Genomic DNA, 14970 nt, shown 5'->3' with positions numbered 1-14970 from the left:
AGAGGCTTACAGGATTTATTAAACAGGATTTTTCTGGTAGAAATTCCTTGACTGGATATTTTAGATTATTTTATTAAGTTCACAGAATTATTCTAGTAACAGCTTTTTCTGTTAAAAAGTAAAAGTTAATGTCATTCTATACATCAACGTAGCTTGCTTCAAGACAGTACACAGTCACCTACATTCATAGAATAAAATACTGTCAGAACATTAAATTGTTTATTTGTTATTCCAAATGGAGTGATGATCATTACATTCTGATTATGAGCCATTTGAAATACAGTAACTCACATTTTGGAATATTCCAGGGATTTCAAAAATAAGTGTAAGAGTAGAAAATTACTTTTTGAAAATGTAATTTGTAAAGTGTTAATAAGCCTTTTGAGTAACTGTACTGTCATTTAATTTGAAAACTTTTGGCTTAAAAAACAGGAGTATGAAAAGGATAGGTTGCTACCATTAAGAGAAAAAGGAGAATTGTCTAGATGTCAAAAACTTAAAGCCAATGCCCACCAGCTCAGTTGCCCCAAAACATTAGCTTCAGGTTTTTTATTTTTCAAAATGTGAAAGATGTTGAAATTCAAAAATACAATCATCATTTCTTGATGAACTAGGCATTCTGATCCTAGTCTAAGGTGTTTCATCAAGTGTGTATGTCAGAACTTCAAGTTTAACACATATATTTCGGAACGACACAACAACACATGTAAGTCACAGAGTAAGTTGACAAGCAAGACATGTGTACACTTTAGCATTCGAATGAGCACTGAGTCCCAGTCTAGCGGCCGCTGCTCGGCTGGCCGCTTAGGTGGCACAGCTGCTGCATAGCTGGGAGACAGCGCCGCACGTAGAGAATGCGCGTAATTGCGCGACGGCACTTTGAATGATCGGCGAGTCACAACACTTTTCCCCCCCTTTGAAATTGTTGCACTTGTCTTGATGGAGGTGTCCTGGAGATGGCTAACGTCCATAGGCTTTGGTTGACTCACCATAAAGTCTCGAGGAGGAGGCTTCCCGTACAGACGGAAATGTCCCTGATGATAACCGGTCGAGATGACAGGAGACGTAGGGGTCGAATCTGCTGGGGCCCCATGCACCAATCTGCCCATTGTGGCAAGTCTGGTTGTTATAACAGGAGACATGGGCAATGTGTCGGCATCCATTGGAGGAGGAGGCAAGTAGATTTGCTCTGACAGAGGATGGTCCTTCGGTTCCTGCATGGGCACGTCTCCTGGTGGCGTCCGTTCTGGTGCTGGCATCGCAATGACGGTGAGAGGGCTGCGTTGTGAGTATTGAGAGATGCCAAGATCCCGAGCGTCAGGTAGAGCCAAAGGTGGTGTGGCGGCATTCGGAACAGGCGTTGCTGGCACCCGAGGCCGAAGCTGGTCCGAATGAAGCACTGCAACACCCGTGTCCGTCTGGATTTCATACAGGCGTCTGCCACGGTGTCGTAAAATGCGGCCCGGGCTCCATTTTGGCCGCCTGGCATATCCCCGTACCCAGATGAGGTCATCGGCGGTGAACCGGCCAAGTGAAGGCACCTGCGGCCGTGAGGTGGGAGGCCGCAGAAGATGAAGTAGCGTGCGGGGTTGTCGGCCATGTAAGAGCTCAGCCGGGCTGTGGTCGCCCATGAGGGTGAAACGGTAAGACGCCAGAAACTGGAGAAGCGCATCATCAGCAGCAGAAGAAGTCAGAAGTTTCCGCATCTGAGCCTTAAATGTGTGGACCAGTCATTCAGCCTCACCGTTGCATTGTGGATGGAACGACAGGGCCGTGACATGCATAACGCTGTGATGAGCACAAAAATCCGCAAATTCGGAAGAGGCAAATTGCGGACCATTATCAGTATCAAGAGTAGAGGGGAGGCCTTCCAAAGAAAAAATGCGGGCAAGAGCACTGGTGGTTGCTGCGGTGGTAGGCGACGTGCAACGGACAATGAAAGGAAAGTTAGAGCAGGTGTCAATTACGAGGAGCCAATAAGTACCTAAAAAGGGTCCCGCAAAGTCAGCATGAATGCGCTCCCAGGGCTTCTCAGGCGAAGGCCACGGTGACAAAGATGACTTCGGGGCAGCGGCCTGTGTCGCACAAGGGCTGCAGGCAGCGACCATGTGTGCTATTTCAGAGTCGATCCCAGGCCAGTACACATGACGGCACGCCAGAGATTTTGTGCGAGACACACTCCAGTGCCCTTGGTGAAGGAGGCGCAAGTCCGAAGCACGCAAAGACGCAGGTACCACAACACGCAGCGAAGCATTGTCAGTGGAGAGGAGGATAACACCATCCCTAGCCGTAAGGCGGTAGCGCAAAGTGTAGTAGTTTCGCAACGGATCAGAAGTCTTAGCGGACGGGCGATCTAGCCAACCCTTCTGAATACAGTGTAAAACCCGGGAGAGGGTAGGGTCAGATCCTGTAGCAGCCGCCAGCCTGTCCCCAGTGATGGGGAACCCGTCCACAACCCGCTGCTCGGCAACATCCAGGTGGAAAAACAAAAGTTCGGCCCTATCGAATGCCTGATCAGGACCCATGGGAAGGCGAGACAGAGCATCAGCATTCGCGTGTTGAGCTGTTGGCCGGAAATGAATCTCATAGTTGAAACGGGACAAGTAAAGAGCCCAACACTGGAGGCGGTGTGCAGCCTTGTCGGGAAGTGACGTGGATGGATGAAACAAGGAAACAAGTGGTTTGTGATCCGTAACAAGATGAAATTTTGAGCCATAGAGAAAAACACCAAACTTATGAGGAGCATAAATGATGGCCAAAGCTTCTTTCTCAATTTGAGAATACTTTTGTTGGGCATCTGTGAGCGTTTTGGAGGCATAAGCAATGGGTTGTCCCGAACCATCAGAAAAACGGTGCGCAAGGACTGCACCAACCCCATATTGAGAGGCGTCTGTGGCAAGAACAAGATGTTGGCCAGGTCGATAAGTAGCCAGGCATGGGGCCTGTTTCAGCATAGTCTTCAACTTCTGGAAAGCCGCTTCGCATGACGCAGACCAGTGAAAAATCACTTTTTTATGCAATAGGCAATGCAACGGCTGAGCCACTGAAGCCGCAGACGGTAAAAACTTGTGATAGTATGCTATTTTCCCCAAGAAGGCCTGCAGTTTCTTCACAGATGTAGGGCGAGGAAGGGCATCGATCGCAGCGACAGTTTGTTGAAGCGGACGAATACCATCCCAAGAGAGTTGAAACCCCAAGTACGTAATAGATGCCTGAAAAAATTGTGATTTCTGAAAATTACACTTAAGACCGGCAGTCTGTAAGACATGAAAAAGTGTGTGGAGATTTTGAAGATGTTCTTCAGTGGTGGAGCCAGTGACAACAATGTCGTCCATGTAATTGATACACCCAGGGATAGGGAGCAATTTACAGTGGCTTTGAAATCGCCACAGAGACGAATATCACCATTTGGCTTAGCAACTACAACGACAGGAGAGGACCACTCACTGGAAGTGAGAGGAAGCAAGACCCCTGCAGCAGTGAGACGATCCAACTCCCGTTTTACCCGATCACGAAGGGCCACAGGAATGGGCCGAGCCCGAAAAAACTTAGGCCGAGCAGTGGGTTTGAGCGTGATATGAGCTTCAAAGTCGTTTGCAGGGCCTAACCCAGGAGAAAAAAGGGACGAAAATGTCGTCGACAAGGAATCCAGTTGAGCATAAGGAATAGCATCGGAGACAATATTGACAGAGTCATCTATGGAGAACCCAAAAACGCGAAAGGCATTGAAACCAAAAAGATTTTCTGCATTGCTCTGGTCGACCACAAATATGGCAACAGTGCGAATGACGGATTTGTAAGATACTTCAGCATTAAACTGTCCCAAGAGAGAAATCTTCTGTTTATTGTACGTCCGTAATTGCTGAGTGACAGGGGACAGGAGTGGAGAGCCCAGCTGAAGATACGTCTGAGAATTAATTATAGTGGCAGCAGAACCGGTATCCACTTGCATGCAAACATCTCGCCCAAGGATTTGGACAGTGAGGATTAACTTCCCTGAAAGGGAAGAAGTGCAATTGACAGACAACACAGAATCAGAATCAGCGCCATGTTCATGAACATCATGTATGCGGTCGGATTTGCAAACGGAAGACACATGACCTTTCTTTTTGCAGTTGTGACACACAGCCCAACGTTGGGGACAATCCTCGCGTGAATGTTTCGTAAAACACCACGGACATGAAGAAAGTTGCCGGGGGTTTTACTGCAGTTTCTTAGCGGGTTGTTTACGGCTATGCCGAGACTGCGCGTGGGAGCACACTGCGGCCACGTCGGCCAGCGGGGACGCGCCGCACATGTCGTCAACAGCGCACAGAGGTTGTATTTCCCCTACATCACCCCGCGCCTCTATTTGCGCCCCAGCGGCGCGAGAAATTTCAAAAGACTGCACAATTGAGAGAACTTCATCTAGAGTCGGATTCGCCAACTGAAGGGCACGTTGCCGAACTTCTTTGTCGGGCGCCGACCGGATAATAGCATCCCGTACCATGGAATCGGCATAGGATTTTTTGTAAACGTCAGTAACAAATTGACACTTTCGACTGAGGCCGTGAAGTTCAGCAGCCCAACCGCGATAGGATTGATTCGGTTGTTTTTGACAACGATAAAAGGCAACACGAGAGGCTACCACATGCGTTTGCTTTTGAAAATAAACAGACAGAAGTGAGCACATTTCAGCAAAGGACAAAGACGCAGGATCCTTCAAAGGAGCCAATTGCGACAACAACCGATACATTTGAGGTGAAATCCAGGAAAGGAACAGAGACTTACATGGTTGTTCGTCCGTGACATGAAATGCCGAGAAGTGCTGTCGAAGACGTTTTTCATAATCAGACCAGTCTTCCGCTCTCTCGTCGTAAGGAGGAAAAGGAGGTATAGCCAACGACGAGTAATGCCCCGTATTTGACGCTGCGATGAAATCGCGAATCGCAGCTGTGAGAAGCGTTTGCTGTTCAAGGAGATTTTGCAATAGTTGCTCGACAGTAGCCACGAAACCCTGTGAGTCAACGGTGAAAAGGAAAAATCCACTACCTCATCGCCAGTTGTTAGAACTTCATGTTTAACACATATATTTCGGAACGACACAACAACACATATAAGTTACAGAGTAAGTTGACAAGCAAGACATGTGTACATGTTAGCATTCGAATGAGCACTGAGTCCCAGTCTAGCGGCCGCTGCTTGGCTGGCCGCTTAGGTGGCGCAGCTGCTGCCTAGCTGGCAGACAGCGCCGCACGTAGAGGACGGCGTAATTGCGTGATAATGTGATCCTTTGCTCATGGTCTATGTGTGGTGAAACTTGAAAACCAAAATTCCAATAACTAGGCTACAGCATTAATTATGCATTTTTAAAAAATATTGTCTGTGAAGCCTAACAAAAGGAGCTAAAGCCAAAGAAATTAGTTGCAGTGTACTATGAAATATTTTAAAGAAGGTTTCTGTAAAATCTAAGAAGCCATTAAGAACGTTATACTGTGTCACTTCTTATGAATATATATTTTAAATTTTCCAGACTATCTTAACTATTTGCCTTCAGCAACATAGTGAAGAATTTTGTGGTTGTGGGATAATTTTGTGCTTTGAGTCTCGCAGATGATTGCCAAATTCTTTGTTATTATGTGTAGGTCAAAACAGGTGATCTTTTATTTTGCCAGATATAGAGAACATGCTGGCAAACATAAAAACACAGCATCATCTGCGAGACTGCAATTTCTTTGTTAGACTTCAAAAATAATATTTTTTTAAAGTGTGTAATTAAATACCATAGCTAGCTTACTGGCTGTTTTGGTGTTCAAGTGTCACCACAAGAAGACCATGAGCTATAGATATGTTGTGTACTTGACATATTACTTTACCTTAGAGCTGAACATCATCTTGTTTCACCTGTCTTAAGCTGGATTATGCATGGACTTATCATATTGTTGTGACCTTTATATACCCATATTGTGTATTTTGCCCTTGCTTATATCCACAGGTAATATATTGTGTAATTACACATTGTACTTATGACTATATTCCCATTTTCTCTAACATAACTATATTCCCATTTTCTCTAAATCTATTAGTACTTCATTGAACTTTCTTTGTCACCACTGCCAAGGTATTATCTTGGTTTCGAGATTTTAATGTTTTCTCTTCGTAATGGTTGTTGAGAGTCTAAAACATTTTTGCATCAGGGCTACGCAACTGTTTCCAGAAAGTCCTGAAATAATTTATGCTTTGAGGTTGGTACTGTAGTTAGAAGTCAATTTTTTGCACATTTTAAACAATATTGTATCTTCAATTAACAACTCACATGTAACTTAATTTTTCAGAGCCATCAGCATTGATGCCTAAAATTCTTTTGTGATAAGTTTCCCTGTGTTCCCCTCTGTGGCAAATTTTGCACTTATTGGCAAGTGTCTTATTTAGAATACTGAAGAAAAGTAGTTTCATCAAATTAAATATGTCCTTAGGTTCTTAGTACTGCTTAAAAGTTCTTATAATCTACCACTCAGCTGTTCAATTAACAGTTTCCGAATTTTCACTATTTTGTTCACTATATTTAGTTTTACTACTAACTCTGTGCAGCTACATCTGTTCTTTGATTAACTTAAACTCTTTAGAGCATTTTTTACTCTCTGTTCTGTCCAAAGAGAAGACTACTGAAAGAGCCTTCCCATCTCTTTCTGTAACTTTACCATTATGAAAGAACAACAGAAAAGACTTAAAACACGCAGCACAGTTCTATATTCGCGTAAGTAATGTCTGTGTACAGTGCTACACATAATGGCTTTTGCTAGCTTCAGAACTTGTTTTTTCTTCTTACAACTCTGATCAAAATTAAAGAGCCCAGGACTCAAGACAGTTGACCTTCATGTAGTGTTTGTAAACATTATTGAATCGATATTGTGAAAGTATAAATTTTGAATAGACTAATAGAAAACATTGTAAACAAAAGGAAAATGGTACTTCTGAGGCCATAAGTAAAAGTAAAGTTGTACAGTAAAATGAAATCTAGATGACAGCTGAGGCTTAAGGAATACTGTATGAGAGTTGATGAAGATAGCATGCCCTCTGTTATAAATCTGCATATAAAGTTATATTTTGACTGTGGGAAGCGTTAATTGTGGTGATAAATAATTATAACAGTATAATAACAGTTTAGTGCTTTCTGTTGTATTAACTTCTCAGTATTAAATATTCATTACTTTTAGCAGAGTGTATTAAAATTATCTTATCCATGTGCTAAACAATGTTGCAAAGTTCAGTCTTTGAATATCCAGTTGTTCTTTGCTTTGCAGATATGACTTCTTTCTTGTATCACAATCAGTGCGCCAAGGGACAGTGAGTCCAACATCTTACAATATTATTTATGACCACCTTGGCTTGGATCCGGATAAAATACAGCGTCTTACATACAAATTGACTCACATGTACTTCAACTGGAGTGTAAGTATTATAAAAAAAGGTTATGTTTATGCAAGCGTTTGGAGACAATGGTTCCTTCTTCTGGCAGAAGGGTTGAGGGGGAATGATGAGAGGTTTGTGTTTTGTCTTTGAAATATATGTGTGTTTCTGAATCAGTAGAACTATTACTAGTGACTCATTAAACCATCTGTATCTATCCATGGTTTATAAACATCTGAACAATCATTTGAATATTGTACCTGAAAATGAAGTTAAATGACTTAGAAGGTGAATACTACATAATGGCAACTGAGAGAAGTATTGTAAATTCGTATTACTAAAGTGCGTGTCATTTATGTTGGCGGCCGAGTTTAGGTTCGTTCTGCGCATCTGACGTCACAAAACACAGTCAGCCAATGAACATAGAACGACGTTGCCAGATCGTGTCTGCAGTGCAGAGCACGGACGCGTGTCTTCAGTTTTAGAAACGTTCAGTCATAAATAAAGTAATAGAACAAAAGCAATGTCTTGATAGCAGACTTTCTTTTATAGAAAGTTTGGAAAAAGCATTCTTTATACCAATTGCTTCATATTCTATTAATTAATTAAACCAAACATGTAATAAGACTCCTAATTCAGGCGATAGCAAGGAAAGGTGTTTGTATCAGTCCCACGAACCGCTTTTTCGCAATAAAGAAAAGCGGTGATTGTTTATTTCCTATTGTACTTCGACGAAGTGTGAGTAATTCATAGTCATACCAACAGTGTTTGTCAGTATTTTGCGTCACGTGTTAAGAGTCCTCATGAAGTTACATTTTGAGACCCTCATGAAGTTACACTGTGAGACGAGCTGCGTTAGTGTAACGGTCAAGGTGTTGGGCTACTGAGTGAAAGGTTATGAGTTGAAACCTTGTGCAGTGCTTAATATTTTCTTTATTTAAAAACAATATCGAAGTGTCTTACTTCATGAATTTTATTCGTTTGAATGCAATTTTTTTTTTTAAATTTCTAGTGCTTTGTCTCTTCATTAACCCTTTCGCTGCTGCAGACACGTGATCCCTGCATTCCGCGCTGTGCGCAATTTTGTCATCACTGCACTGCTCACCTGTGCAGACACACGGTGTTCCCACTGCTTTGACACACTTATCATTCGATATCACAAAAACTATTTGGCCCAAAAATTTGATTTTTACACATCTTCTTGACTGATGCCTTCCCCCCACAAATGACTTAGTTTTGTTTCAATGTTCAACGCAGTTATGGTGCAGCATTAAATGTAGTAAACCATTGCAAAAAATTTTGAAGAGATTGCAGAGGTAAAAGTCCATAGCGTATACTTTCCTTATGGTCGATTTTAGTTGCCACAATGTTGAGAATGAAATGTGGACAAGATACCTAAATTTCATATAAAATTTACTGTATAACAATATCTCATTTAATTTAAGTACCACATAGGTGTCGTACGAAATATTGAGAAATATTCCATCTTTCGAGACTGTAATAAAAGTTTTATTTACAACGGGCGCGTTTGGCTTTATTTTAAAGCACTTCAATCATTACGACACATACGACACCTATGTGGTACTTAAATTAAATGAGATAAATGAGATCAAATTTTTGGGCCAAATAGTTTTTGTGGAATCGAATGATAAGAGTGTCAAAGCAGTTAGAACACCATGTGTCCGCACAGACGAGCAGTGCAGTGACAAAATCGCACGCAGCGCGGAATGCAGGGAGCACATCTTTGTAGCAGCGAAAGGGTTAATGCGGCCGTGGTGGCTTTACTTCATGAACTGCACGCTCCCCCCTAAACGTAAACTTGTGAACTATGCTATACTATGGCGCTGCTTCTCTTGGCGCGTGCGTCGCGTGCAACTGGCAACGCAGCAATCTCCCGCGTCTGGGCGGGCATGCGTGAGCTGCCAAGATAAAAGAATTGAACTATAGCAAATACAGATGAATGCCCAAGTGTTCTTTTTTGAAACATGGTTTAATGAAACTAAAAACAGTTCAGCATGTCTGTGATGTGATGTGAAGTACATTATTAGCAATTATGCATTCAATTAGCTTTGCCTAAAGTAAAGGATTTCACTTCACAAATTATTATTTTTAATAAAAATATTGAAAAGCCAAGAAATTTTAAACTTTGAAATAATTTTAAGCTTACATCTAATTTTGTATAATCCAACTCCTCATGCTTATTCAATAAGGTATCACTATATTTTTATCGTATTGTTGTAATTTATTGTATGCAAGAAGCACTCAACCTGCTGCGTGACTGTCGCTTTTGCATTACCCTCTCCCTTTCCTCTTCTCCCTCTAACTTATTTGGAGCAGTACATCACAGTGCTAATTGGTTTCATAAGGTATGCAGTAGTGGTGACAGTAAAATATTGGAATGGAATGGGCTAAGGGGTAGAGGTTGCTGCCCTTCAGGCTCATCTATATGCCCATGCCCACCCACCCTAAGAAAGTAGAACAGAAATTAGAGTTTGGAAGTGGCATCAAGCAAGAGATGAAATAGCCTTAGCACTTTCTTCAACAGTTTTCTCAGTAATGTGGAAAATAAATTTGACGTGCAGCCTCAGGTAGCTGCAAATGAGCCTCACATTAGTGTAGAATGAAGTCCTATAGTAAAAGCTAACTTACCCCATAAAAGGCGTGGCCATTTGTGGAAGCAGCCACTTGGTTTACCAACATAGTTACAGCTACTGTACAGAATCCTATTCAGGCATGACCACTAACAATCTGTATAATTGAATGTCCACTACCAGACTGTGGCCAAGAGTTAGCTGGACTATCCAGTTGCCAAGCATTACATCCAATAGGGTCTGCTTCTACTCCTTAGAATCTTCCCACCAGCACCAGCTTTTAAGACATGAGTAGGTGGGAATTCTTCCTGCAACATATCCTTTGTTCCCATAACCCCCCAATCGACCATCACAAGTCCTTGTCCTACACCTGTCTCTGTGCCGTTCCCTGCTCTCACACCTGTTTCACACAAGTTTTCTGCCATCCCACTGAACCGTACTTAGTTCCTTTTCCCTTCTCTGCTTCCTCTACCGTGCACCCTCCCTTCTATCACTGCCCAGCACAGCCTCCCAGTGCTGTGTCTAGGCCCATCGTTCTGTACCTACCACATCCTTGCACACCCCCACAGCATCTTTCCCCATACATACCCTGCTATTGGTCCCCCTCTCTCCATCTCTTTCCACAACCCTCCTCCACGGAGATCACTATTCACTTTAGAGTACTGAATTTATGTGGCTAAATTGTTTGTGAATGTGTTTTCCTAAATCTCAAGAAGGACACTTTCTGCTGCTTGATGCCTCCTACAAGCAGTGAGTAGTTTACAGGTTAAAATGGTGTCTGGAGAGGTTTCCAGGATTGTGGGCATCCAAAGTGAGTTTTAAAAAGGATGGGAGGGTTAAAATTCGGTACTCCCAACCTACAAGCAGTGAGTAGTTTACAGGTTAAAATGGTGTCTGGAGAGGTTTCCAGGATTGTGGGCATCCAAAGTGAGTTTTAAAAAGGATGTTGTTGTTGTTGTTGTGGTCTTCAGTCCTGAGACTGGTTTGATGCAGCTCTCCATGCTACTCTATCCTGTGCAAGCTTTTTCATCTCCCAGTACCTACTGCAACCTACATCCTTCTGAATCTGCTTAGTGTATTCATCTCTTGGTCTCCCTCTACGATTTTTACCCTCCACGCTGCCCTCCAATACTAAATTGGTGACCCCTTGATGCCTCTGAACATGTCCTACCAACCGATCCCTTCTTCTGGTCAAGTTGTGCCACAAACATCTCTTCTCCCCAATCCTATTCAATACTTCCTCATTAGTTATGTGATCTACCCATCTAATCTTCAGCATTCTTCTGTAGCACCACATTTCGAAAGCTTCTATTCTCTTCTTGTCCAAATTATTTATCGTCCATGTTTCACTTCCATACATGGCTACACTCCATACGAATACTTTCAGAAATGACTTCCTGACACTTAAATCAATACTGGATGTTAACAAATTTCTCTTCTTCAGAAACGCTTTCCTTGCCATTGCCAGCCTACATTTTATATCCTCTCTACTTCGACCATCATCAGTTATTTTGCTCCCCAAATAGCAAAACTCCTTTACTACTTTAAGTGCCTCATTTCCTAATCTAATTCCCTCAGCATCACCCGACTTAATTAGACTACATTCCATTATCCTTGTTTTGCTTTTGTTGATGTTCATCTTATATCCTCCTTTCAAGACACTGTCCATTCCATTCAACTGCTCTTCCAAGTCCTTTGCTGTCTCTGACAGAATTACAATGTCATCGGCGAACCTCAAAGTTTTTATTTCTTCTCCATGAATTTTAATACCTACCCCGAATTTTTCTTTTGTTTCCTTTACTGCTTGCTCAATATACAGATTGAACAACATCGGGGAGAGGCTACAACCCTGTCTTACTCCCTTCCCAACCACTGCTTCCCTTTCATGTCCCTCGACTCTTATAACTGCCATCTGGTTTCTGTACAAATTGTAAATAGCCTTTCGCTCCCTGTATTTTACCCCTGCCACCTTCAGAATTTGAAAGAGAGTATTCCAGTCAACATTGTCAAAAGCTTTCTCTAAGTCTACAAATGCTAGAAACGTAGGTTTGCCTTTCCTTAATCTTTCTTCTAAGATAAGTCGTAAGGTCAGTATTGCCTCACGTGTTCCAGTGTTTCTACGGAATCCAAACTGATCTTCCCCGAGGTTGGGAGGGTTAAAATTCGGTACTCCCAATCTATTCCAGTGCATGTAATACAGTCAGGTGTGCCCTGGGGTTGTAGAACAAGTCAGGGTGGTCTTGTCAGGAGTCATGTGGTAATGGAATGAAGTCTAAAAAGACTCAGGTGAAGAAAAGAAGTCATGCTGACCTGAGAACTGGAGATAGCAGCAAGGGTTACTGCGACTCCCTGAGGATGGCCGGATGATGTGCAGCCAAAATATCAGTGGAAGAAATTTTATTTGCACTGCTGCATGCCCGAAATTTAATGGACTTGCACGGGCATCTTTCTTTCATCTGAAGCTCCATCTGCTTCTCGCAACCAACATGTGATTTTCCTCCCACATTCCCCATTGGTCACTCAGTGTGGTGACTTGTTAGTCAATGTGTATATGGCAACAAACATCCTCTGCTTGGCGTGTAGAATGCGATGAAGGTATACTGGGAAAGTGTTTAAAAAGGCAATTAAAATTTAACTGGAAGGAAATGTAAAATTAACAATAAAAATTCCCCTAGACTGGCGGTGTAGCCTCCACATCATTACCCATTCTTTAGAAAATGGTGACCCATTTTGGGGGGACTTAATATTAGGGTCAACATGCGTCAATTTGGCCAAAATTGCACAACAGGCTTCCAAAAGTTTTATAACAGGTTTTTGTAAGTTTGAATGTAAGTCCCTGAGCTCTTGTGGTACCAAAGCCATAGTTTGAGGACATATGTGGGTCACAGAGCTCGGGAGTGAAAAAGCCGAAGGATGACGGCATCGCTCCCCACAGCAATTGGGTAACCCGAATGATATTCATGCAACATATTAGCCTAGATACTTGTAGAGACATTACATAATAGAATGGTCTTAGGTGCTGAGAGGAAAAGTCACCCAATTTTCTTGGCATGTAAAATTCTATGAACTTCTGAACTTAAATTTTTCTAACCCCCATGACTAGCTCTTAAAATTCTAATATGTTCAGTCTCATTCAGAATGGATGCATTGCCACTAACACAAAATTCTACAAGCAAATAGGCAGTAAGTTTCACTACAGAACCAATTGTGAATAGCAGAGTAAAACTTGGATTTAATATGATGACACTACAGGATGTGGTGAGGCATCACAAATGCCCTAAAGTGAGTGTACATAGCCCTCATAAAAATTGTTACTTATTTAAATTGTGGTCACATACATGTTTAAGTCCACAGGAAGGAACCACTTTGTTCCAATACACTAACAGATTGACATAGGGAAAAAAAGTAAATTATTTAAACATGTCAGAGCTGATAAGGAAACATTCAAATACACTTTTTTTAATTAATGCAAGCAAGTCACCCCCATGCTGAAGTTTGTTTTAGAGGTACAGCTTTTAGGATGCTATCACAAAATAAAATATTTTTCTGCTTCTTTAACAAACAGCACGAAAGTCAAAGATTTAGTTGATAATTACTTAATTTATGATCTGCAGGTGCTTACTTATTTTAACAGACCTAAAAATAGAGTGGAATAAAATCTCCTTCACCTCAACTGAAAACTTGTCAATAGTTAACATCCTTTAGTACTACATACACTACCCATCAAAAGTTTTTGGTCACTCATGATAAAAACTATATATTTCATTTAAGTGTACAGACACATCATACAAATTAAGCTAGGCCAACAAAATATTTTCTCTGTCCATCATTAAGTGCAATACACAAGGTTTAGAATCAAAATATCCACCCTTTACTTTCAGAACAGCAGCATTTTGGAGATGAGGTTTTGTAATGCTTTGCAGATACAGTGGAACCTTACTTAATGAGCACCTGCCATAATGTGCAATTCACATAATGAGCAAAACAAATTATATAAAATAAGACTCATGTAATGAGCAATGTTTTGCATAATGATTTATGCAATTTTATTTTGACATCACCAGCCATTCACGCATGGTGGGGGAAACACTCAACAATATGAAGACCTTTCATTGTCGGCAGCTGCATATGAACAACGACTTTAGTACATCCTGCAGTCTGGGCTTAGTGCTCTTTCTGCTGTCATCCTAGTGCAGCTTGTGATTGCACATTTTTTCTAAACTTATGTTCACACAACATTCTTTTGTGTATATGTCCCTGAAGATAAAACCACAAGAAGATAACCACAAGAGAAACGAAATGACCATCGAAATGAAATGTAAAATCATTGAAAAACATGAACGTGGATGAGCCTTGCTGATTTAGCATGCACATACAATTGGTCTACATCAACTTTTTGTACTGTTCTCAAGAACAAGGACAAGATTAAGGAGGTAGATGCTGAAAAGGGAGTGACAAGACTAGCTAAACAACTGTTTCATATTCTGGACAATGTTGAAATGTCGCTCCTTATATGGGTAAAGGAAATGCAATGAGAACATGATTTGTGAGAAGGCGAGAATGATTTTCACTGACCTCACTAAGGAGACAACAGAGTCATCAGTGGTTGAAGAAGTGTTTAAGTTAAGCTGTGTGTGGTTCGAGAAGCTTAAGAGAAAAACTGACATCCACAGCGTTGTGAGAAGCAGTCAAGCAGCCAGCTCCAACACAGAGGCAGCAGAAAGTGTGGGAATCGGTTGCATCATGCACTAAAAATCATCACCCCAATAAAGTAGTGGCTATGCTCACTACAAATTTATTTGATGATAATGCTGTGTTGCATTTTTGTCATGTGTTGAAGTGTCAGCAGAAACAAATGACTATAGCTAGCTTCGTAGTAAAAAAGAATTATTTATGTATCACAAATAATAAAGTACATAATAATATGTGTATAATTTTCTTTGAATAAATGGCAACAGTAAGATAGAACTTTTAGTACTTTTTCTGCATG

General features: G+C 41.5%; 1 protein-coding gene across 1 annotated transcript in view; it reads left to right on the top strand.

The window, feature by feature from the left end:
* Positions 1-14970, top strand: part of LOC126459299 (piwi-like protein Siwi) — a 270625-nt gene that overhangs the window by 208838 nt on the left and 46817 nt on the right. Inside the window, exon 13 of the mRNA XM_050095855.1 lies at positions 7284-7431. Coding sequence (XP_049951812.1) covers positions 7284-7431 — 148 coding nt within the window. The remainder of the gene's footprint in view (positions 1-7283; positions 7432-14970) is intronic.

The sequence above is a fragment of the Schistocerca serialis genome, chromosome 1, assembly GCF_023864345.2.
Source record: "Schistocerca serialis cubense isolate TAMUIC-IGC-003099 chromosome 1, iqSchSeri2.2, whole genome shotgun sequence".
Lineage (NCBI taxonomy): Eukaryota > Metazoa > Arthropoda > Insecta > Orthoptera > Acrididae > Schistocerca > Schistocerca serialis.
This window is presented reverse-complemented; position numbering and strand designations above follow the sequence as displayed.